Source organism: Pieris napi, chromosome 23, assembly GCF_905475465.1.
Source record: "Pieris napi chromosome 23, ilPieNapi1.2, whole genome shotgun sequence".
Lineage (NCBI taxonomy): Eukaryota > Metazoa > Arthropoda > Insecta > Lepidoptera > Pieridae > Pieris > Pieris napi.
In genome coordinates, this window is record NC_062256.1 from 2804016 (window position 1) to 2830656 (window position 26641).

General features: G+C 33.5%; 1 protein-coding gene across 9 annotated transcripts in view; it reads right to left on the reverse strand.

Annotated features, from left to right (window-relative positions):
• Positions 1–1187: 1187 nt before the first annotated feature.
• LOC125061166 (segmentation protein cap'n'collar-like) overlaps positions 1188–26641 on the reverse strand; it is a 122131-nt gene continuing 96677 nt past the window's right edge. For 8 of the 9 annotated variants that reach the window (XM_047666401.1, XM_047666394.1, XM_047666395.1 and 5 more), the window contains exons 8-22: positions 23767–23888; positions 22839–22927; positions 19787–19866; positions 17996–18092; positions 14186–14263; positions 13669–13780; positions 11688–11784; positions 11196–11292; positions 10249–10346; positions 9142–9265; positions 8089–8175; positions 7455–7585; positions 6216–6389; positions 5310–5412; positions 1188–1914 (exon numbers count right to left, since the gene is read on the reverse strand). In XM_047666401.1, the coding sequence (XP_047522357.1) occupies positions 1859–1914; positions 5310–5412; positions 6216–6389; positions 7455–7585; positions 8089–8175; positions 9142–9265; positions 10249–10346; positions 11196–11292; positions 11688–11784; positions 13669–13780; positions 14186–14263; positions 17996–18092; positions 19787–19866; positions 22839–22927; positions 23767–23888 (1545 nt within the window). In that variant the 3' untranslated portion in view covers positions 1188–1858. The remainder of the gene's footprint in view (positions 1915–5309; positions 5413–6215; positions 6390–7454; positions 7586–8088; positions 8176–9141; positions 9266–10248; positions 10347–11195; positions 11293–11687; positions 11785–13668; positions 13781–14185; positions 14264–17995; positions 18093–19786; positions 19867–22838; positions 22928–23766; positions 23889–26641) is intronic. The other variant, XM_047666400.1, reaches the window with a different exon arrangement.

Consider the following 26641-nt stretch of genomic DNA (forward strand, 5'->3'; position numbering starts at 1 on the left):
TTATTATTTAACAGTCACAATTCACAGATGGCGCTGTGTTGAAAGTATCAACGTTTCACATACGCTACGATTTAATGGCATAACCAATAAAGCATGGTGGTCCCCATGACTGGTGTTCTCCTACCGTTTCCCTTGAATAGTTTACTACTATGTAATATAACAAAAACCTTAGCCACATTAACGCTTGGCCGCTCTGCTAGTTAATAAAATTATTTTTGGGTTGATTTTTTAGCACAAAATTATAGCTGTTTTACTCTAGAATAAGAAACTTTGCTACACCAAATGTACAATGACAAGTTCAGAGTAATGTCATCGGCAAAACTTTTGCAGACTATCTGTAAAACATCAGAAAATGTCAAAATCTGCTTGATTCTAGGTTCCAGCCTGCTGGTAAATCCACTACTGATAAATATTTATTGTTTTTAATTCAAACATCCATACTTAGACAATAAAATCTACGATGAGGGATTTTGGTTATTTCCCAAACTTCCCCGTCAACACTATAACTCCAACTTTTGATATTTCAGGTATGGTCTCATGTGATCAGTTAGTAAAACTTTATATAGCAATCCCTAAAAATGGTAAATTAAAAAAAACAATAGTCACGCTAAGCCTTTATTAAAAAAAACTTATCTCAATATGCGTTACCCGTCGCCTAAGATACTTAAATTAAATATATCCTTGCAAAGCGATTTAGTGTTACAAAATATTTACCACAGATTAGATATTTTTTTAATGGCAACATTTTTAAACAGATACAGATAATTGCAATTTCGAACCAACTTCGAATTATTAACCTATTTTGATACTAAAAGTATTTTCTTTTTAATGGTCCAACTTGAAAAACTAATTTAACAATTCTTAAACCAAGACTACACTATGGAGTAGTAAATATTACATACTGATACTATTTTATAAATAAAATTAATGTGACTCTTAAAACAAATATAAACATGATAATATGTAAATACGTTCTAAATATATACATTTAGTAATCACAAAGTAATGCTTTACACCTTATGGGTAAGGTGTAAAGCATTACTTTGTTCAATTGAAAGATCGCGATTTCCACAGAGTACATTAATATCTAAATAATATCTATCTATCCCAAGCTATGGCGTGTCCTTAGTTAGATATTTTTTAGGTTATTTATTTCTAAGTTGGTTAAAATTCAGACTGTGCTTACATATAACAAAATTTTCAATAAATCATTAAAACAACCAAGATTTTCTTTATTTCAACTAAAAGTTACATGTTTGCACCAAAAAGGAAAAAATGTTGCCGCCAAAAAATTGCCGACACAAATGACAATTATCAATATGGCTTACAATAAGTTCCTTAATCTAAAAGACCGGGCGGTCTTTCAAATTCATCTCCATCGGACACGAGACGTCCATAATTTTGTACTTTAGTAGACGACCGGAAATAATACAACAGATTTCTATAACAATTAACCTACGCTATACATAAATAAAAGGACTAACTATACAATTATTGCAACGTGACCTTTATTATAAATTACACTGGCAACACCGTAAACTAAACGGAAACTAATCGAAAATGGAATAGCTTTTTCTATCACATCATTATTTTTTCGAATATTTAAAGCGCTCACGTCCTCGTAATCCCTACGAACGCGCCCGTTCGGCGACAATCACAAATGCGTCGTAAACTCTGTACTCCATGTCGGAAGTATAAAATGAAAAATTTAAATGTTTCAAAAGAATTTTTATCTTTAATAAGGCAATTTTTACAGAATTATTGCTTTTGGCAGAACGGTTATCTTAAGTACGTGGATCAATTTTTTAAACACAGAGGTATATTTGTTCCAGTCTCGCTACCAAAAAGGTAGATAATGTCACTCATAGCTCTTTTTTCTATCCATGTCGTCGTCTGTTCTGTTCATGCCGTGGTCTAAAAAGAAATATAATCGATTATAACTATGGCTATTATTCAGGAGATACCAAAACTAGGTAAAAAAGACTACTCGCATGGCCATTATCTTAAAATATTTATTGGATTTTATAAGAGGGTAACAATCTAATGTATTTGGCATGTATGAAGTACTGGTCTAAGATCCCGCTATACAACGACCTTCACCGAGATGCTTATTTAATGAAACGTATTTTATATTTAATTTAATATGTCAATAAATATAATCCATATGGGTTGTCTAGCAAATTTCAGTCCAGAGTATGTTTAATTAATAATTTAAAAAAAATATTTTTTGAAACATTTCACCGGTATGATTATTAGATAAATTCTATACCAATCGAAAGTATGAAGCCCATAGAATATATAAACTTTATGCTGCCCATTCTTTTCCGGTCACAACTATCGGGTTGCCAGGTATAAACAGGTAAATCTGTACTAGCATTTGCAACGGTCTGTTTATTGAATGAAATTTAAATGAAATTAAAGATTATTTTATTCTGAACACGGTGGTATAGGGTTGGCTGCGAAAAATCAGTCCAGAATTGCGGTTGTCGAATTTTAAAAAGTAAAATATTGCTCCAAGTGAATGTGTGCGACTTAGAGGTCCCAACCGACCATCCCATGCGATAGAAGAGGACACAGCATAGCAGCTGTTTAAAGTCCACCAACTTAAAGAAAGAGAGTGCGCATGCTATTTGGACTTGGAAAAGAAAAGGATAGCGATGGACTCGTATATACTATGCATAATTTTGGAGTAGTTTATTATTTAAATAGAGAAATAGTTATTTAATTTTTTTTAATCAATTAATTATTTATTTGTATATTTTTTATGTGACACTAAAGTATATTTACATCTTTAGTAAAAAAGAAGGTTATAGTGATTCATATATAATACTAGCCTGATTAAAAATATTGATTGAAAAAAATTAAAAGAATTACTACATGCAAATTATAAATCTATAAATATATGTGAAACTTGAGCCTGAGAACTGCGGATGGTTCTTAGATGAATATTTAAAACCAGTAGGATTCATTGGGGATCATACACCTTTAAAGATAGAAGACATTGTCGAAAAAAGTGAAACAGAGAGTGATGACGAAGAAGATTCAGAAGTTGAAGATCGTAGAAAACTACGACATAAAAATGTCCGATGACTCGGATTCTGAATAATTTAAAAAAAAATTGTATTTTTAATTTTTTACAATAAATAGAAGTAATTTTTTAATTGTTGTTTTTTTTATTTTGTCTTCTTATAATAAAAATAATATTTGCAAGATTACCCTGATTAAAAAAATTCACTTTTATGGGTTTTGAATTTTTTCCAATAGTTTCAATTGATTTCAATTTCTCTGTTTACATTTATACATTTTTAATTTGCATGTAGTAAATTTTTTAATTTTTTTCAATCAATATTTTTAATCAGGCTAGTATTATATATGAATCACTATAACCTTCTTTTTTACTAAAGATGTATATGTTGACGTAAAATTGTAAATACCGTTAGATTGTAATCTATCTCGCGAGATTATAAACTGTCGAAGGATTGTGAACCTCAGCGTACTGCTTACAATTTAACGTATTATTATTCGGTAGATTGTAATCTATCGAAGTGAAGCCGTCAAATTGTGAAACGGTACGCACCTCGAGCGCTGATTGGTCGGCTTTATAGTAGACCGTTATATGTCCATAGAGTTAGGAATGAAACAAGGGTATCGGTCAAATAAAATTAATGCACTTCAAAAATTAGTATTTATTACTTAGTAGGTAATCAATAATTCTGACATCACATGATAAAAAAAAATATATCAAAATAAAAAAAATCAGAAACGTAACAATATTTTCTCTTCAAACACAAATTAAAATTGAAAAATTAGTTCAATTTTCTTTCATTTCATTTCCAACACTAACTTAGTTATCATTCAAACTTCTTTGGTCAATCACAGATTAATTTTACTTCCCAATAATTTCATATAACTAATTCTAAAGCTGTGAGTTACTTACAACACGACATCAATTTACATTCATCAAAACAATCAATTTACATTCGACAACAAACAAACAAATATGGTGGCGCGGGGCATATTCTGTTCTATTAATCAGCGCGCGAGGTGCGATCCGTTTCACAATTTGACGGTTTCACTTCGATAGATTACAATCTACCGAATAATAATACGTTAAATTGTAAGCAGTTCGTTGAGGTTCACAATATTTCGACAGTTTACAATCTCGCGAGATAGATTACAATCTAACGGTGTTTACAATTTTACGGTGACATATATATACTTTAGTGTCACAAAAAATATAGGTACACATAAATAATTAATTTATTTAAAAAAAATTAAATAACTATTTCTCTATTTAAATAATAAACTACTCCAAAATGATGCATAGTATATACGAGTCCATCGCTATCCTTTTCTTTTCCAAGCCCAAATAGCATGCGCACTCTCTTTCTTTAAGTGGGCGGACTTTAAACAGCTGCTATGCTGTGTCCTCTTCTATCGCATGGGATGGTCGGTTGGGACCTCTCAGTCGCACACATTCACTTGGAGCAATATTTTACTTTTTAAAATTCGACAACCGCAATTCTGGACTGATTTTTCGCAGCCAACCCTATACCACCGTGTTCAGAATAAAATAATCTTTAATTTCATTTAAATTTCATTCAATAAACAGACCGTTGCAAATGCTAGTACAGATTTACCTGTTTATACCTGGCAACCCGATAGTTGTGACCGGATAAGAATGGGCAGCATAAAGTTTATATATTCTATGGGCTTCATACTTTCGATTGGTATAGAATTTATCTAATAATCATACCGGTGAAATGTTTCAAAAAATATTTTTTTTAAATTATTAATTAAACATACTCTGGACTGAAATTTGCTAGACAACCCATATGGATTATATTTATTGACATATTAAATTAAATATAAAATACGTTTCATTAAATAAGCATCTCGGTGAAGGTCGTTGTATAGCGGGATCTTATACTATACGTAAAAAGTGAAAAAGTAATTTTATTCATAATCAAAAGGAGTTCTCTTCTTTATTAACATGACTGAACTGACTAAAGCGTGCGACTATCCTTGAGGTCGTAGGTTCAATCCCCGGCTGTGCACCAATGGACTTTCTTTCTATGTGCATTTAGCATGAAAAACATCGTGATGAAACCGGCTTGCCTCAGACCCAAACTCGACAGCGTGTCAGGCACATGAGGCTGATCACCTACTTGTAATGCCTATTACATTGACAACATTGAAATCTGAGGCCTAAAAAGGTTGTAGCGCCACAGATGGAAAAGAAAAATAAATTAACATTGCTTTTGGAAGTTTATATTACGTTTCTAAAAGGTTAAATAAAAATCACATACCATGCGGGTTCATTTTGGGTACAAGAACAACGTTTCCGTCGGCCGCTTGCTGCAGCGAGTACTGAGCTGATGATAGCGGCCTACCTTCGCCATCGCGGAGGTTCTGTAAACATTATATATTTACAGTAAGTAAGTGATACATGTATCTTATGTTCCTTAATAAACATATATATTTTAATCACGTTACGTGAAGAAGTTACCCAATGAACGTCAAAAAAGAAATATACATTAAATGCTTCTAATTTTACATTTACTGCCAGTTCTCAAATCAAGGGCATAGAATGGAAGAGAAGAACTGGCAATAAACTCTCCGCCACTCTCTTTAATCGCCAAGTTTTTTGTTTTACACCACGTTTGTTAGACAACCATTACACCATAACACCTAAACCTAACAAATAATTCACATTCTGATGGCAATGAATTACGCCAATTTTGTTTCCATATCATGGTTAAATAAAAAATAGACTAAGTCTCTTCCTTTAAAAATAACTTTCAAGTACAGCCTCCAGTCTCAAGCAACTCAATACATATCGGCTACGTTCACATGAGACTTTCAAGAAAAACGGCGTCTTAACAACGATCAAAAAGTTGCTCAATTTAGATAAAATTAGTAACATTAAATCTACAATGTAATGAGTCACATTACATTGTAGATTTCGGAACTGGATTTTGGTTTACGAAGGTGCGTTCGTCAACCAAAAGAATATGACTTCTTAGGAGCAGAAAAGGCCTCAAATCAAAATTAGCGGTAAAAATTACTTTAGTTGCCCCTTTCAATAGGCAGTTTCATATGGAGAAGAATGGACAAAAAACTCTATAGTTACTCCTTTAAAAATAGTTTTTACAATATTTTGTATACATGAAATGTGAAGACCTGAATGAAAAATAGAAGATTTAACATCATACCTGGAAAACGTGTCGATAAAGTGCAGCGAATCTCTCCTTCAGCCTTTGTCGTTCGGCGAGGAGTGCGTTGTGATCGCGCTGCGTGCGTATCTTACGATCGCGGACTGTGCGCACTTCGTCCGCTAGAGATGTGATTTGATCCAACTTGCGTTTGCGGCAGTTTTGGGCTGCTACCTGATAAGGGAAGAAATTAATACTTTATTAAAAATATTAATGGTGAAGCGCTAATAAATCTATTACCGCGTAATTAAATCATAAATATAAATATAACACTTATATCGAAGTGTCACTTAGATTTAAGAACCCTTAAATAAGCCAAGTTAGTGTTTTGTTAGCGTCGCAACCCCTCATTTTATGTTAGTTGTAAGCTCATATTTTAAACGATTAAAGCTAATTGACCCAGCTTCAAAGTGTTTCATTTATTTGAACATCCCTCCAACAACCAAGGCAAATAAATAAGGCGTTTGAAATGGCGCTGGGCACATGACGAGAGATAGCAGGTTGAAATGGACAAATAATAACAATTAGTTATGTAAAACATTAAATTAATGTAATTTATCATTTTTTTTCTAAAATGGTTTGCGTTAAAATATATCGTGTAAATTTCAAAATCATATTCTATATACATTTTCGTCATAAAATAAATTCAAAGTTATGTTTGGTTTTTTTTCGATCGAGCGAAGTTATTTAAATCGTATGTCGATCTTTCAAAATGGATACATAAACTACTCAACTCCACCATATATTTTTTCCATTCGCCCTACTTCAACGATGACGACAAATGGAAAGAAACGATGACGACAAATGGAAAGAAACGATGACGACAAATGGAAAGAAACGATGACGAAAAATGGAAAGAAAGGATGACGAAAAATGGAAAGAAACGATGACGACAAATGGAAAGAGACGATGACGACAAATGGAAAGAAACGATGACGACAAATGGAAAGAAACGATGACGACAAATGGAAAGAAACGTAGACGACAAATGGAAAGAAACGATGACGAAAAATGGAAAGAAACGATGACGACAAATGGAAAGAAACGATGACGAAAAATGGAAAGAAACGATGACGAAAAATGGAAAGAAATGATGACGACAAATGGAAGAAGAAGTTTTTGTTTTTGAACTTTTTTGAAGTTTGTCGACCAGATAGGTCCTTAACAACGCTTTAATTAAAATTGTCCTTATGTCCCTGTTATTGTGGTTTTACAATATATTTATTATATGGTTCTCACCTTATTTTTCCCTCTCCGCCGAATATCTCTTATGAGTGAGAGTTGGGCTTCGCTTAAGTCGTGTTTTGAGAGACGTTCATTGAACTCGTCCATCGGCAGGTTTATTATGTCTGCTACTTCCAGAGGTATACCTGAAGAATTTTTTTAATTAAAAAAATTGATTCGAAATTCCAGCTAAATGAAGTATTCAAAAATAAAGGAATGGTCGGTTAAGGTCTACGGCGACGATAACACATAATAAATTAAATAACAAATTTAATGTAAAACAAATGAGTATCACTTCAACCACTTTAGGTCTAGGCCTCAGATTTCTGTATCTGTTTCATGATCATTTGTCAATCTAATAGGCAAGTAGGTGATCAGCCTCCTGTGCCTAACACACCGACTTTTTGGGTCTAAGGCAAGCCAGTTTCCTCACGATGTTTTCCTTCACCGTTCGAGCGAATGTTAATGCGCATATAGACAGAAAGTCCATTGATGCAAAGCCGGGAATCGAATCTACGACCTATTCCAAAGAAATTAGTTATAGCTATTTTCATTTATTATAGATTTTAGTGTCAAGCAACAGAGAATTTTTGAGAGGTTTGGGTTATTAACAGAACATATATATTCAGAAATAAAGAATAGGTCTAACATTTACCGAGTGCCTTAGCGCGTTTCTCGTCCCGGCTCAAATGTCCCGGAGATCCTTCCGAACTGCTACCATCTGTGAGCCGCCGAACTGCAATTAAAAGGTTTATGTATTACTATTTATTGTCACATAATGCCTGTTGTAACATCGATGCGATCGATGCACTTATTTAAAAAATATTGTTCATATATAGAAACTAATATTTTATATAGTTTATTTTAAAATAATTTCATAACACGATGTACATAAGGGAGCATTCAAGTATTACGTAACGAATTTTGGGAGGGGATTGAATTACGCGTTATTGTTAATATTATTTTCGACTTTCTAGTACTTTACATCACATAATGGTAAATTTTAGGTATAAAGAGTCACTGGGTGATCAAGAAACGTTTTACTATTGGGTACGTAAAAACGTTACGGCGCGTTACATTTGGGGGGGGGGGCGGGGGTTTTTTTTGTCAATAATCTCCAAAAATTGCGTGACGTAATACTTGAACGCTCACTAAATAACTTACTCTTACTTAACTTACTCTTAATTTTCTCGGTAAGTGAATGTAATTCTTTGAGAAATAAAGTATGTTAAAATCTTTGAAAATTTGCATTGCCAATTCGCCAGACTTGTTTTACGTAAGAAATTATTTCACCTATATAAAGAATCTAGCTGACCCGCCAAATGTTTGTTTTGCCATTCATATTATTTCTAGGAAGAGAAAGGTATATTCTTTCATAAGAATCGGTCGAGCCGTTTCGGAGGAGTATGGGAACGAACATTGTGACACGAGAATTTTATATATTAGATGAAAAAATAAATCTTTATATAGTAATACTCGAGGAAACCAAAGACAATATTATAATATTTCCAAGGGTAATTCTAGGACGGTAAAGAACTACGTGGATCCAACTGCCCAATGAAGTATTTCCGGCCTTTTGTTAAAAGGCCGGCAACGTACTTGTGAGACCTCTGGCAATGTGAGTTTCTATGGCGGCGGTATTTCTTAACATCAGGTTATTCGTTTGTTATATATATAAAAGTAAATACTCTATGCCACATACCTCTTTTGTCTCTGACCGGTTGTCTATGGTCTGGCGGCGGCAATGGCGCGCTGTAGGTGTGGTTGTGTCTCACTCTATCACCCAAAAGCGGAAAACGGTTGACCGCTGGAGGAGTGACGTTGTTCTGTAAAACACATCGGTATTATTTCTTTTCTTTGTACGTAATATATAGCTGTTTCACTTTTTTATTTAAATATTGGCGGTAATTGTCATTCTAATCTGTCAACTGTCATTAAGTACTTGTGTGTATAATCTATGCAACGCAGATTTGTCTTTATCTGTATTTTCAGATAGAAAAGGAAGTTCGGCTACTTTTTTCTAAACAGATCCAAGACCAAAAGTTATTTTTTAACTGTAACAATTATACAAATTATGAAGAACTAAAAATGGCGGGCTTGACAGCATCCTAGATATTTTTGGATTGTGAACATAATAAAAAAAAGTGTGTGTGTACAAAGTACACATGTCAGAAGTGAAACTTCAGTGGCAAACTAATCTTGAAGAGTTGTTCATATTTATACAAATCTAAAAGTTTAGATTTCCGATACTTAGAGGGACGGAAAAAGGATGATATGTTAGGAATTTAATGAATTTAATTGTCATTAAAATATTAAGTGTCGAATAATAAATAATGTGACGGTAATTTTTTTTCTAACGCCGATAAAGAAGTTTGACTTCAAAAAGGAACATGGCGCGTAACCGAAAAACGTGACGCGTAACGAAAAAATGTTACACTAAATTTTTTTCCAACGCCGATAAATAAGTTTGACTTCAAAAAGGAACATGGCGCGTAACCGAAAAACGTGACGCGTAACGAAAAAATGTTACACTAAATTTTTTTCCAACGCCGATAAAGAAGTTTGACTTCAAAAAGGAACATGGCGCGTAACCGAAAAACGTGACGCGTAACGAAAAAATGTTACACTAAATTTTTTTCCAACCCCGATAAAGAAGTTTGACTTCAAAAAGGAACATGGCGCGTAACCGAAAAACGTGACGCGTAACGAAAAAATGTTACACTAAATTTTTTTCCAACCCCGATAAAGAAGTTTCACTTCAATAATACATAGAACTGGTAGGAATTAACAAGTAATTAAGGAATTGTACCTGTAGGAGTGCGTGACTGGAATGCGCCGTGTTCAGGTCCAAAGCTGGTTGAAGCGGAGTAACGTGAGGTCCAGCCAGCTGATGACGACCGTACTCCACTACGGATGGGAATAAATACTTTACAACAAACAATTATTGTATTAATTTTTGAATTTAATTCATATTTAGATAAGTTAAAAAAAAATTACGCACATGACATGTCATAAACCTGCTGTCTCGTTTATTTATAATCAACGTGATATTAGAGTTTTCTCTATTAAGGGTCTGTTTCACAATGTATGGATAAAGTACTAAATAGCTATGCAACACATAAATTATTTTGTGGATAAATTGTGCTATTTGACATTCATCGGACTCATAACTTTTAATGGACTTTATGTGACGAATCGCGCTATCTGACAGTCGTGAAACGCAACAATAGTTTTTTTTTTTAAAGACAATTCACACCAATTGACCTAGTCCCATGCTAAGCTGGTGAAGCTTGTGTTATGGGTACTAAGCAACGGATATACAAACATATTATTATAGATAGATATAAATACATATTTAAACACCCAAGACCTAAGCACAACACCAAATGCTCATCACATCGATGTTCGTCTCAGCCGGGGATCGAACCCGGGACCCATGGATTCGCAGTCAGGGGTACTAACCACTAGACCAATGAGTCGTCAAGTTTTATCCTACCAATAAGTAATAAATAGCTAATTTGGAACTTATGAAGAACTTATCCGTACATTGTGAAACAGACCCTTAATATTTTTGTATGAAGGAGGCAAACGGGCATCGGTATCACTTAACTCACCTGATGTTAAGTGATACCGACGCCCATGGACACTCACATTGCCAGAAGGCTCGCAAGTGCGTTGCCGGCCTTTCAAGAATTGGTACGCTCTTTTCTTGAAGGACCCTAAGTCGAATTGGTTCTTAAATACATATACACTTACCATTGTGCATATGCATATTTTCATGATGGTATGTCTGTTCACATTCGTACTTCACAGCAGGGGGACGAGGCACGAGGGGCTCCAAGTGAGGTTGCTCCTAAAAATATTTTACATTTTTATTAATGTGATATAACAAACAGAACTGACAGACTTTAAGAACGCAATAAAAAAATACCTCAAAATTGCTGAACATATTTTGATGTAAAGTTAGTTAATGTGAATGAAATTTATAAAACTAATATATAACATTTAGCAAATATAAATAAAATATGTAATTTGACGATTATTTAAATGATCTTGTTTGATTTGCTCCAGTTCAAACAATTTGTATGACTCAAAACTTAGCGATTAAAAAGAGTGGCGGTATCTTGCCAGTTCTTCTTGCCCTCTACGCCCTTGACTTGCGAACTGGTAGTAAATGTAAATTTAGAATCAATTTAACATATTTTCTGTTGATTTTTATATACTTGGTTAACTATATGAAATAGGTACCTGGAAGCATCTCTTGCCAAACATATGATGTTTCTTCTGCGGCGCATGGGCATTTCGTTCTCTGGCATATGCGCCGTCATATGGGCGGAATTTTGAACTGTGGAGTTCAAAATTATGAGGATTTTTTATAATCTTAATATATATAAATTACGTGTCACGTTGTTTGTCCGCTATGGACTCCTAAACTACCGAACCGATATCAATCAAATTTGCACACCGTGTGTAGTTTGATCCAACTTAAAAGACAAGATAGCTTACATCTTAATTTATACGCGCAATATTATTTTATTGCAAAATATTTATTTATTATTAATTTATGGTCACAATTCTAACAGATGGCGCTGTGTTGAAAGTACCAACGTTTCACATAAGCTACAATTTAATGGAATAACCACCAAAAAAGCGTGGTGGTCCCCATGACTGGTGTTCTCCTACCGTTTCCCTTGAATAGTTTACTACTATGTAATATAACAAAAACCTTAGCCACAGCAACGGTTGGCCAAGTCTGCTAGTTAAGTTATATTTCTATTAATTAGTGCTAAAATAATGTAACTTTTTTTTTTATAAACACAATTCACACCAATTGACCTAGTCCCATGCTAAGCTGGTGAAGCTTGTGTTATGGGTACCAGGCAACGGTTATTTTATTCATAAAACTATGCAATCATTTCATCAATGTTTTATTATGACGTAAACTATCGTCCGTAAACCGACTTTACAGACAACAATTTTTTAAAGTACTTTTTGTTAACGAAAATATTGACCAAGTAGAAAATGGACGTCGAGGTGATAAGGGTGTATTATTAAAGAAAAAAAATATTGGCTATTTGTAAAGTAGGTTTACGATCGAGATGTTTACGTGATAACGTCTTATTGGTGATATAAGTTTTTGGGAAGTAAGGAATTAATGAAGATAACAATTTTTTCAAATTTTAAATTACATCTATCGTTTTTCGGAATGACTGGCAGCGCTCGAGATGAGACGGGAGATCGGTCCGTCTCTCTCTCGTTATACCTGCGATCGCGCTCGTGAGGTTTTGGTGTGACACAAGTTTCTGAACATGTCACCCGACTAAAACGATTTTAAAGACGTTATCACGTCAAAAAGTAATAAATTCGTGTACGTTCCTGGGTGATCGGGTGCTTTAAACAATAGATTAAAGATTCTTGTTTTACTCTATATTAACCACTCGCGTATATCAATACGTAGAATATGAGAAAAATAATGTAACAGACAAAGAGAGTCTGCGTCCTACGTCTGGCTATGCTCTCGGGGTGTAACTCCGACGTCACGCTTATAAGTGAGCAAAATGCACAGCCTTGGCTCGTACATTGTCATCGTAAAAACTAGACAATTTTATCATATCAATGATAAGGACTTAACTTGAATGATTTTCACTTTTTGAATTTAGCATGATTAACAAAATAATCGGTAAATCCTATTTCGTCACGTACATGATTATATACTATTTATAACATTTAATCTTTCGTCTTCGAATATTTCGATATCTTTAAAAGCGGTGCGTCAAAAATTTTAAAATAAATTGTTTTTCATGATAATATGTTTTGGTTTGTTGAACTCGAAACACTTGTCGCAAAAAACAGAAAAGATCTTAAAATATGAATTATTCGGCGGTTTTTTTTATATAATAGGGAGGCAAACGAGCGCGGGTGGCCTAAAAAGGGCAGTCGTCGCAGCCCATAGACACCCATTTTTAGTGGGTCCGTTGCCGGCTTTTGAGGGAGGAGCTTTGGAACGCGCGTAGCCACAGAGTTTTAGTTTTGGGAAAAAAAAATATTTTCAATATTTTTGCCTTATTACGTCACGTTTTCTACTTATATACAAAGTTTCTTTAAATATCGCAAATAGTATCTAAATTCAAAAACACTCACAGAATTTATTGGTATTTAGAATTATCAGGAAATGAATTTTATATTGATAAACGAGTCACGTTCGAACGACGTTAAAAATGAAAAATACCTGTGGTAATCTTGCGCAGAGTCACTTCCATCACACCATTCTCCGTCAGACAGTGATGGGACTCTCTCCGAACCCATGGATGAAACAGCGCTGTCGGAAGCCGAGTCACGCTCTGAAAATATAAATAAAGATATAGAGAAAAAATTAGGCTACCTAGCTACTTAGTGTTAGTAGTAGTTAGTAGTCAATCGGACGTAATAATATGTGTCAACACGTAGTTGACGAGAGATATTTATTTATAAAAACTTCGTTGCACACAGAAATATAATAAAATTGACATAATTAAATGAAAAGAAGGGCAACTGCAGGCAACTACTGTGAGAAAAAAAAATTGATTAGGTAAGCAAGAAGTGCAAACATATAGTTATTTAGCCGGCCTAACTATCAAATTTCCCCCACGTTGGGAAACACTAAAGCGAAAAAAACACAAAAATTTGCGTCTTTATTTCGTTACCTTCGACGTCCATCCATAAATTATAGAATAAAACATTAAGTAATATTGATAAATATTTCTTACCTGTGGTCATAGGCATGTGAGTTTGATTCTGTGGCACATGCGCAGTAGCGCCATCGAGCATGCGCATTGTGTACATTCCTGAAACAGATTAAATATTATTATTAACGTGTATGGTTTATTTTTAATTGCAACTCAACTGTAACGTTGTATTCGTGAAAATTTACTTGGGTATTTTCCAGTAATGATATCAAGATTTTTTCATTCAATTTTGTGAAATCATGACCGCGTAACTCAAAGATACTGTCAAAGATATTTTATTAATATCAACGTATAAACACTATTTCTGTTTATCGCGAAAATTGTAATGCGAATGACAGTCAAAAATATTATTTGCTATGATAAGTTTAGTTGTATTGATAAGGTAAATGACTCGATTATGAGATTAGTGAAAATTCCCCGATTTTTTAAATATCTCAATGTAATCGATAAAGAAACAAGTGCGTGCGTACCAAGTACACATGTCAGAAGTGAAAATTCTTTGGCAAACTAATTTTTAAGTCTTGTTCATATTTATACAAGTCTAAAAATTTCCGAGACTTAGAGGGAGGGAAAAAGGAAGATATGTTAGGAATTTAATGAATTTAATTGTCATTAAAATATTAAAAGTGACGAAAATTAATACAAATAATAAAATATGTACTAATATTTCATAAATTCTCTTTACGAAATTTTAAAAATAGAATTTCTATAAGGTATTCACCCTTCTCACTCTCTCTCAATCGGTCTCAAACGCTCTCTCCCTTTTTTCGACAAAAACGCTGCACATTTTCGTTCCGAGTAAAGAAGTTTCACTTCAAAATCCTATCGAATCCAGTTTACAATGCCACATAGTTTTCTTAGCCGGTGACTGCAATTGGTACTACCGTCGCCATTTTGGTGCGTACAATAAATAATTTTACTATTTACCAACATCTAATAAAAAATATTTTTATTCCTACAGGTAACAAAACCTATCACATCAGTTGTTCTTAAGTTTGTGTCACATTTATTAAGCTTAGAACTGTATTTTCTAGATACTAGTAAACATTGTTTTATTAAGACATTTCAACAAATTATTAATTTAGCCTGCATGACTTCAAATTATTTTAGTTAATTTTTATTTACTGGCAATACTAATATCCATGACAGCGTCTTAACTCTTGACATTTTACAACTGTACAGTGTAGAACAAAAGTTGTATTCTTATTATTGTATAATAATTGAACTATAGAGTGAGGCATAGCTGATAGCTGTGTTGTATCGCCACTAGACTGTTACTTAATTAATGTCTTTAGAATTAATTAAGTTTATTTCTTTATTCAGACGAATCTCTTGCTGAAGGCATTTCAAATGAAGGACCTTATCACGACTATTGAAGTATTAGTTTATTACTTTATAAGCGCTTTTTTAAATACAAAATACTTATTGCTACGTATTAGAAGTGATTATTGTTACAAGTGATCAAAAAATCCGTTAGGAATCAGAGTTTTGTGTTACTATTTGATAACAATCAAATATTATAACGTGGAGTAGAAAGCATACATCATCAGGTAGGAGAGCCATCAAACTCTCCCACCAGAAAACTTAATAATTAGAATATTAATAAAGGCTCTAAGGTGTTATTTTTAATGAAGGTTTTTAATATGACACTTTATATACTATATTTGCCAGGGATATGTAACGTAAACAACTGTACTGCGCATTATTTATTTAGCTTAAATAGATTTATTGTTTTATATTTGCATGAGATAACTATGTAATAAAATATTCCGAGTGACAAGTTCGTTAAGGTAAACTGCAATTTAGCGACAAGATAACGACGCTACGTAACGAAGTTTCAGGTTTTATGAACAATATTTTATAATACATATATTTGTATTGCCTTGCTTTCAAGGGAATCATAAAACATATAATACGGATATATATAAAGGTCAAAGGGCATTAATAAGCAATCTCTTCCAGGCTACTAAACAACCGAAGCAAGAAATGAATAAAAGGAAAAATACTGTCAACAAAAGTTATGAGAAGACTAAGAAGGTGCCAATGGACTTTGTATCCGGCTAATAAATAAATTAAAAAAAAAAAAGAAGACTATGAAGGATCTTAAAATCTTAAAAAAATCTTAAAATAGTTTCCGGAATGCAGAAGTTTTTTATTTATTTCTACTAAAGAAAGATTAGTAGCACTTACAGCTTTCTACTGACCGTCTCTATCTCGTTATAATTTGACCTTTTCATATAATGCTTTAGGTTTTTGAAAGATGAGTGACCTGTGTTAGAAACTATGCAGCCAATGAAGACTAGCATTTCAAATATCTGTGCGTAATCCTTAGAATAAGTTGTTAACCAGATCAGTAATTTGCAAATGAATCTAAAGTAAAATATACTAAAAGTATTTGATATATATATTATTTTTTATTCCCTAAACTTACCATCATAATACTTGTAGTAATTCAGATATTCCATGTCAGGATACAGCATTCTACGGTAATATGGAGAAATGGGATAGAAACTCGTATAAGGGTAGTAACCAGAAATATCCATCTCGAAGCCGAGTCTATCTCTTTAATCGTTGAATAGTCTTAATGTTTTACTCTAAAATATAGACTATGATATACCCCTTTAGGTGTTTATGGATATATTTCAACTTTAATGTGTGTCAATGCGTTGTAATCTCCAAATCGCATCAAACCTCTTTGTTCTATTGCGAGAAATTTCCCCACAGACAATAAATACGTGTTTATTTAATTCTTTGTCAAACACCAATGACTTTATATTATCGCAGCTGAAAATAGCGCTCGATAAGGTCCTAATCAATTAATTTCTTGAATTTGAATGACCAGAGACAATAGTTGTAGGTTTTCAAAACAAAAACCGGTACTTTTATTAGGGACTCGCAGGATGTCCTAGTTTTTCTCAGAGCGCAACAAATTTTGCACATGCATCCACAGTTGTACTTATTGTGCACCCGTCTGCACATTCTACGTTCGCGTAAAAAGAATGGCATAAGTAGGCTTTCAAAAACACGAAGACACAACACGAAAGTCAAAGTTGATAAAGTTCAAAAATTCACGAGTAGTAGGTATATATTAGGTTAACACTGACAATTATTTACATACACAAATGTCAATTAACAACAGCAAAAAAATCACTTCTTAACAAATAGTCTGTACACGTAAGAACCCATTTTGGAATAAAAGCACAGATTATAATTACACACGACTGTTTCAGACAGAGCGTGAATTCAAAATGGCGGGCGTTGGCGGGAAATGATATTATCAGTTATCGTGAAATAAACATCAGTATCAGAGGCTTAAGTTTGTAAATATTAATAAATATACAGAGGTCATGTGTCTAAATATTTATTTATGTCGTTATAATTTTATTATCTTGATTTGTTGGATGATGGAATCATAATTTTTTTAAAACCAAATAAACATTATTTAACTAATGTTAGTTTAGTTAAGTTTGAGATAATTTAACTGACGTACATACAATAATTGTAGACATTTTAAATGACGTTTATTTAAAAGTACTCAAATTTATCTTTTAACACTTCAATCTGCACAGCTTATACGCATCCGCCATTTTGTTTGGCAATCTGTTCTAAGATTTTTAATTTTGAGATTTTTAAACGCGTCAACGCTTAATTCGCTCAATTGGTGATAAAATATTTAAACACTCTTTTAATATCAAACGTTTTTTATGAAAATTTATTTAGGAATTTTACGACATTTTACTACCTACTTAGATATTGAATTTCCTACACATATGACAGAACATTGTATGTTACATACATATTACATTTTTGTATCGGTAATATTTAACTTACCTTCGTTCATAGCCATGTCCATCAGTTGTAAATCTTCATCATTTAATATCGACTGCAGGAAGCCATCTTGATTGGGCGCCATTTCCGATGTTGAATTCTGTAACAAAATATTCATTATACATGCATTTCTCTTCCATTCTGTATTATTCATGTTTGTTTATCATTTAATAATAATAGATATTTTATTACAGATACCTTTACACGTAGGGTCTGTTTCACAATGTGTAGATAAAGTACCAAATAGCTATGCAACACATAAATTATTTGGAAGATAAATTGTGCTATTTGACATTCATCGGACTCATAACTTATGATGGACTTTATGTGACGAATAGCGCTATCTGACAGTCGTGAAACGCAACAATAGTGTTTATCCTACCAATAAGTAATAAATAGCTAATTTGGAAATTATGTAGAACTTATCCGTACATTGAGAAACAGACCCTTAGCATCTATATTTCTATCTAATTCTTGTTCGGTATCTGTGGCCATATTTTTGGGAAAGGCCTCCTCCAACTCCCGCCATTTCTGCCTGCACTGTGCCACTCTCTGCCATTTCCTCAATTTGTTCTTTCCACCTTCTAAGTTGTCTTCCTCTTTCACTTTTTTGTTCCTCTTGCCATGTGCCCCACCAATTTCCACTTAAGTTTATTTATTTTTATTGTAACATTTGGTACCTTAGTTGTTGTATTAAAGATGTATTCTTTATTTTATCTATTCTTTTATTCCCTATTATACATCGTTCCATCGATCTTTGACACGGCTGTAGCTTTTGTTGAGTGTTAAGTTACTGTTATAATTAAAAAATTAAATAAATCTAAAGTAGAAATCTCTAAGCGCAGTAAGATACTTCCCAATTTTTCTTACTGCAGACTGAGTCGTTCTATTAATCGGTTTTAGCTGGAAATCGAACTTCAGCAATTACGATGTTTCAATGTTTATACGGCACTGCTCTACTCAAGATTTCATAAAATTTTCTTGACATTGTTAATATAGAAGATATGCATAGGACTAGGTTATGAGTTGAAAACAAATGGTGACTTTTACCAGTATAATACACAGAAACGGAACTAATCTAAGCGTACGACCAACCGGGCTCCAGAAGATAAACCACTCCTTATATGGAAATTGTATTCGTTTTTACAACAAACTTCCAAGTGAAAATAATTTTCATGGAACAATGGGATTGGATTGGGACATGGGATTGATTCCAGTTCAAACAATTTGTATGACTTAAAAGATGGCGATTAAAAAGAGTGGCCGAGAGCTTCTTGCCCGTTTAACGCCCTTCACTTGCGAACTGGTAGTAAATGTAAATTAGAATCAATTTAACATCTTTTCTGTTGACGTTCATAACTGTACTTAATCTATATATATATAATGAAAATGGTCTTCGTTTGAGGCTCAATCACGCCTAAACCACTGATCGTATCGAAACTACCACCATTCGATGCGAAATTTTTCCTAGATGGTTTATGGCTATTTATTTATTAAATTCCAACGTTCCTTCATTTTTTATTGCTGTTTTACTTTTATGAAAATTTATACATTCGGACTTCACCGCGGAAACATTCGGGGAGGCTTCCTAGAACCTCTAAACGTCAACATCTGTTAAAAACTCGATTTTCGAAATATTTCAATTTTCTTAGCGGGAAGTTAAAAAGAAGAATAATAAAAATATGAAAAAAAATAAAATAATGAAACATAAAATTTATTTTAATTCGTCCAGCAAAGCGGGCGCGAAACGGCTAGTTACTTATATGAATAATGTTATTTTGAGTTTGAGTTTACCTGGTAGTATACAGCGTCATGTTGTTGTGGATGATGGGCTGATTCCACTTTATAAGAACTTTCGATTGGAGCTGCAGCACCTGAAAAAAAAAACATCTTTAGTTCAATCACCTCATTTGAGTTTCGAACATATACTTGGAGGGGGGAACCGCAAGTCGGGGTTCTACCAAATATATCGTTTTATAGCTGATATATATACTTTAAATATATATACATATTCTATATACCTTGTGTATTTTATGAATACAAAAGATTCAAATATATATTATCAAAATATGGTATAGCTAGAGCAGTATAGGCCTAGTGACTTATGAGTCTCTTAAACCTGAGGTCGTGGGTTCGAATTACGACGTTGGATATTCCCTTCTATTCATGTCTTAAAACACAAAAATTTACGTCATCTGTTAGGCATAAATGGCTGATCACCTACTCGTCTATAAAAACTAAAATGTACATAGAAATAGAAGAAACGGGCACGAGGCTCACCTGATGTTAAGTGATATTTAGTTGATGTTGCGTGTCCGCCGCCCTTGGATACCCTATCCCAGAGGGCTCGCGAGTGCGATGCCGGCTTTTTAAGCATTGCTTTGCTCTAAGAACCCTAAGTCGAATAGGTTCGGAAATACTTCAGTGAAGAAATTTTGGAAAACGTTCGTAAAGTCTGTCAAGAAATATTATATATTGCAATACAATATATATAATATATCTACAAATCTCCCGCAAGATCTTAATGAGGTATTCACGTTTTTCACGACAGATAGTCACTAACAATTATTATCATAAAAATTATTATTAAATTCGTCGATAATAGATATATACACATGACAATGCGATTTTCATATCTAGCGATAAAAAAAATAAACAAACGCAAAATCATGAAATTTTCAATATTTTTTTGCAATATCATATCAATTCGACATTCAGCCGTTAATCAGCGTTTTATCGAATTTATGACAGTAAAGATGATACAAATACATTGATTGGGGCGTGGTTTTAAATATATGTTACAAGTTGATTTATAGACGAATTGATATGCGAAGAGAAACTGCAAGCAAGCATGCAAACCATGTGCTTGAGTTTAAAAAAAGTTAGCAAGAAAGGAACTTAAAATGTCCGTTTATATTAATGATATTCCTAATTCCGTCTGCAAAACCAAACTTGTTTGAGGCACATCTCTTTCGAATTCTCCGCGATTATATCGGATTAAACAGTACTTATCAGGATCTGGATATATTTGGTAGTGGGCTAAACAATTTTAAAGAAAGAATTGTCATACCTTATCTGCTGTTTTGCTTGACAATACGCAAGAATTAACAGCAAACAAACGCAAAATCATGTAATTTTCAATACTTTTTGCAATATCACTCCAATTCGATAATCAGCCGTAAATCAGCGTATTATCGAATTTAGAACAGTATAGATGATACATCTACATTGAATGGGGCGTGGCTTGAAATATTTGTGATAAGTGGATTTTTATACGAACTAGATTATATTCGGTAATGGACTGTACAATTTTAATGAAATCATTGTCATACCTTATCTCCTGATTTGCTTTACAATACGGAAAATTAACAGCAAAGAAACGCAAAATCATGAAATTTTCAATATTTTTTGCGATATCATAACAATTCGACAATCAGCCGTTAATCAGCGTTTTATCGTATTTAGGACAGTAAAGATGATACATATTTGTACATCGATGGGGCGTGGCCTTACATATCAATGACAAGTGGATTTTTAGACGAACTGGATATATTCGGTTTCAAACATTACTGGTATTTTTACCAAAGATATTTTAGAAAAGATTAGTAAAATATGCTGTAAGTATATATTAGGTATGATGAGGTAAACTGTAGGTGAATATACACCTAAAGATATATAACAAAATTTCTTTATGGGTAATGGGTGATTTATTACATAATCTTAATATATATAAAATACGCGTCACGTTGTTTGTCCGCTATGGACTCCTAAACTACTTAACGGGTTTTAATCAAATTTGCTCATCGTGTGCAGTTTGAACTAACTTAAAAGATAGGATAGCTGAAATCTTAATTTATACCCGCAATATTATTTTATTGCAAATTATTTGTTTATTATTTGAGTCACAATTCTAACAGATGGCGCTGTGTTGCAAGTACCAACGTTTCACATAAGCTACAATTTAATGGCATAACCACCAAAAAAGCATGGTGGTCCCCATGACTGGTGTTCTCCTACCGTTTCCCTCGAATAGGTTACTACTATGTAATATAACAAAAACCTTAGCCACAGCAACGCTTGGCTGAGTAGTGTCTATATATGTTTGACCAAGTGTTTCACTGATTATATCATATCACTGATTTTTGGCGTAATTTGAACAATTTTAGTACGAAAATACCTGTGTCACTGATCAATTTATCTGCACAAAATCCGATAACATATTGTCGCTGTAGAATGATAACCTCGTATATCAAAAAACCTTTTATTTTTAGACTTAAGTCATTTCACTGGTGTAATCATGAAGTAAGGACTTATTTATGTTATTAATAACCATTTAAAACTATGGACAAAAACACAATAATATTTTAACGAACATTGACGAAATGAAACATTTTTTGACGTGACAACGTCTTATAATTCGATGGAGCCGGCTGCACGCACGAAAAAAACATTACTCATGCGGCGTTACCTCGCTCTGAGGCGTTCCATTAAGGCTTGAAGTGCAAGCGAGAGCACTCGTTCGGCGCTTGCACAAAAATGACATAATTGTATTTATGCGTACAAATAAATGTAACTTGATCAATTCAATTGTGATTTCCATTTACATCCTTCTCTATATCCATACAAAATATCTATCTAACAAATAAAATTAAAATTTTCTTTTGAAGAATGCAACCATTCCATCAGTATTTTCTTATGACGTTGTCACGTTCAACTATCGTCAGTAAACCGACTTTACAGACAACCGATTTTTTCGTTTCCATGTTTGGTTCTCTGGACATACGAGGTTTTCATTCTACAGCGACGATATGTTAAAACAGTCTTTCGTTACATGTGTGGTACCTACCGTAGGGCTCTGCAAGTTTCTCAGGATGCGGCGGAAGCGGCGCGTGAGGGGCGTGGTAGTTGGGAGGGTAGTGGCCCCCTGCGCCGTGGCTGTTAAAAAAGTTATATATAAGGTCCTTTTTAAGGATATTAAATGCTTGTGTATGTCGTATATCATTGAAGCGTCTATTATAGATAAAATAAAATGTTGACTATAACTAACTTCAGGGTGTCGGTTTTTGTGACGGTGTGCGCGCGCATCGTAAAAATTTACTCTCATCATTTTTCCCTAACGCGCGAAAAGAAGTATAACTTCAAGAGCCTGTGTGTACTTATGTATATATAGGCACTAGTTATAGTTGTTAATTTAGTAAATATTCTTTAGCTTGTTTTTCCTAATTAATTTATTATTGTTTAAAGATTTTGTAAATAAATAAATTTATATTATAGTAATGCATGCACGGGCTTCGATTTCAGAATGCAAACGTTGTGTAAAAAAAAATGGCAATTAAAAAGAGTGGCGCAGAATTTTTGCCAGTTCTTCTCTTCCGTTATACGCCCTTGATTTGAGAACTGGCAGTAAATATAAAATTATAAGCATTAATATGTATTTCTTTACTGACGAGTCATAAGTGTACATTATGTTACCTACATGATTAAATGATTTTTTACTTTACTTTAAATAAAACACTAAGGGTCTGTTTCACCATGTACGGATAAATTCTACATAAGTTCCAAATTAGCTATTTATTACTTATTGGTAGGATAAACACAATTGTTGCGTTTCACGACTGTCAGATAGCGCTATTCGTCACATAAAGTCCATCATAAGTTATGAGTCCGATGAATGTCAAATAGCACAATTTATCTTCCAAATAATTTATGTATTGTATAGCTATTTGGTTCTTTATCCATACATTGTGAAACAGACCCTTAGTTTAAATACATACCTGATGTTATGCGCGTGAGCATGTTGGTGGTAGTGCTGGTACTGGTCCGGGGGTGGAGGGATGGTCAGCAACGACGCTAGATCCTGCCACCGTTGTTCCACAGACATCGACCGCATCAACGACTGTGGAAGAAAAATGGATTAAAACATATTTAATTTTACCCTTGAACTAGACGTCTTTAAGAACTCGAAACTTCGACATCTACGTGTGTAGGTTTTATCAATTAAGGCAGTGTATCCCCATATGTTGTGGGGTGCACTTGCCCACAAAGGGGGGTAATTTGATTGTTAAGGTTAAGTTCTTTTCGAAAACTTAATAATTTACTTAAATAATTATTTAGAAATTCAGTTTTTCATAACGTTTTAAAATCTTTCGTTAACAATTTCACAAATAATACAAAAAAAGGGTGCGTGTACTTACTTATGTACGCGCGTAAGAAGTTATACTTCTTATAATAATTAATTACAATTGAATAATCAAAGACTGGAAAAGGAGTCACTATAGTCAATAAAGTTCAGTTTACATTTAAAAAATTAAATAAATAAATATTTATTATTACTCTCTTACATTAAGTGTAACATAAATTCTATTACTATTCGAATGTTGTTTTTAAATTATGTCCAATGCCGTAGCATCTTCCGTGGGCAACTTCATTCTGTTAAATTTGTGTCACGGTGCGCGCGCATCGTAAAATTTCACTCTCAATTTTTCATAACGCGTTTAAAGAAGTATAACTTCAAAACCTACCATTAGAGTTTCTTAATTTAACAACGCTCAACGAATAAGTATCGCAATACAGCGAGGAAATGCTGCCAGCATTAAAGGTACACTGCCACAGGGACCAAACTCTTTAAATTTGTTTTAATTGTATATTTATCAATTTTATTTTTTTAATTATTACTATGTAGGTTAAGAATATTGTAAATACTAATATATTAGTGCTGGATATATTAAATATATGGAAATAAAAAAAATAATAGCTCAATAGATCAATAAGTCAAGTTAGAATATTACTATGTATACGCTTCGAGATAGTAAGTAGTCAAAAATGAATTAGTGTAATGCACTCAGCGAGCAGTTGGCCTAGTGGCTTCAGCGTGCGACTCATCTCTGAGGTCGTAGCTTCGATCCTCGGCTGTGCACACATGGAGTTTCTTTCGATGAGCGCATTCAACATTCGCTCGAACTGTGAAGTAAAACATCGTGAGGAAACCGGCTTGCCTTAGACCCAAAAAGCCGTGTGTCAGGCACAGGAGGCTGATCACCTACTTGCCTATTAGATTAACAAATGATCACGAAACAGATACATAAATCTGAGGCCCAGACCTAAAAAGGTTGTAGCGCTACTGTGTTGCGCGTAAATATTGTCCTAAATCTTGCAATACTGTAGCGTCCTAAGTACACTGCCCGCTTTCCTTCTAACCTGTCGCTAGACAAATGACAGTTAAACATAACTAAGTGTTTAACTGTACTCTTTCAAGTTTAAGTGTTTGTGAAATGCAATGATGGTGTAAAAAAATGTATAATAAAATCGTATCAGTAGCGTCGCACTTATATGTGAAAAATAGTATTTTCTCATGAAAATCGATGAACAGTTATGTATTGACACAACAAATATTTGAACACGCCAGTTTACTTGTTTTCACCTTTTATTTGTAATGGGACCACCTGCCGTACTGATTAAGGTTAAGCAACATTTGTCGGAGACAGACATTGGATGGGTAATCGGAAAATTTGTTAGGAAACATCCAGTGGGTTTTCTTATGTGAGTGAAATTGCTGATATAAGAGGATTGATAGTAGAAGTTAAGCGATACTTGGCACGGTCAGATGCACGATGGACTGGTGGTTTATGGTTTAGGACAACTTAAAAGATACGAATTTTGTTGAAAACCCACCAATAACTATAATATGAGCGCTGTAGCATGGTGCGAGTGACAATTTCTTAATTTTTCTTTCACAAATTAAAATTTTATTTGTAGACTAGACAATTCTGGCTGAATTAAATTTAAGTTACTACAATTATTAATGTTTTTTTTAAATGTAGGTAACAATGTACACTTATGAACGTCAAAAAAGAAATATACATTAAATGATTCTAATTTTACATTTACTGCCAGTTCTCAAATCAAGGGCGTAGAACGGAAGAGAAGAACTGGCAATAAACTCTCCGCCACTCATTTTAATCGCCATTTTTTTTAACACAACATTTGTAAGCAGCTGCAACCATTACACCATGTTCCACATGACATCCTTAGTTTTTTTAATAAATTAAAAACAAAGATTTGTCCTCTATCAGCAGGAGGCATGGTGAAATAGGAGCACGCACTTACATTTTCGTGGGAACAACACGCAATTTGATATATTACGAATGTGGTACAGCTGAAATACTAAGTCATAAAAATCGCGGCAACTTTAAAGAGTGATACGAAAAATTAAGCAACTGTCACCCGCACTATGCTACAGCACACATACTATAGGCTTTATTACCTATGAAGTATTAAAACTCTATTTCCCGCCACAATGTAGCATTTAATTAGATTCATTGTTAGAATTGCCCGTTAACTCCATTCAAATAACACTCAAAACGGCAGTGAAAACGTCATGTTGACAATGCTCTTGACGCGCAAAACTTGTCTATGTCATCCTGTTTGTTTATTGGCACGCGCAACGAGAGCTACCGTTCGAAATTTGAATTTTTTCGGATTTCGAATCAGTCAATATTGATCGTGTTACTTGTCAAATCCGTTGTGACAATACGATAGTGTTTTGTTTCAATAAATTGTTTGAACTTCGTGGACCAAACTGAAAGTTGTTCATAAGTGCATATAGTCAATACTTATTTCTTCTTCTTCGGGTACCACTTTTTGAAGTGA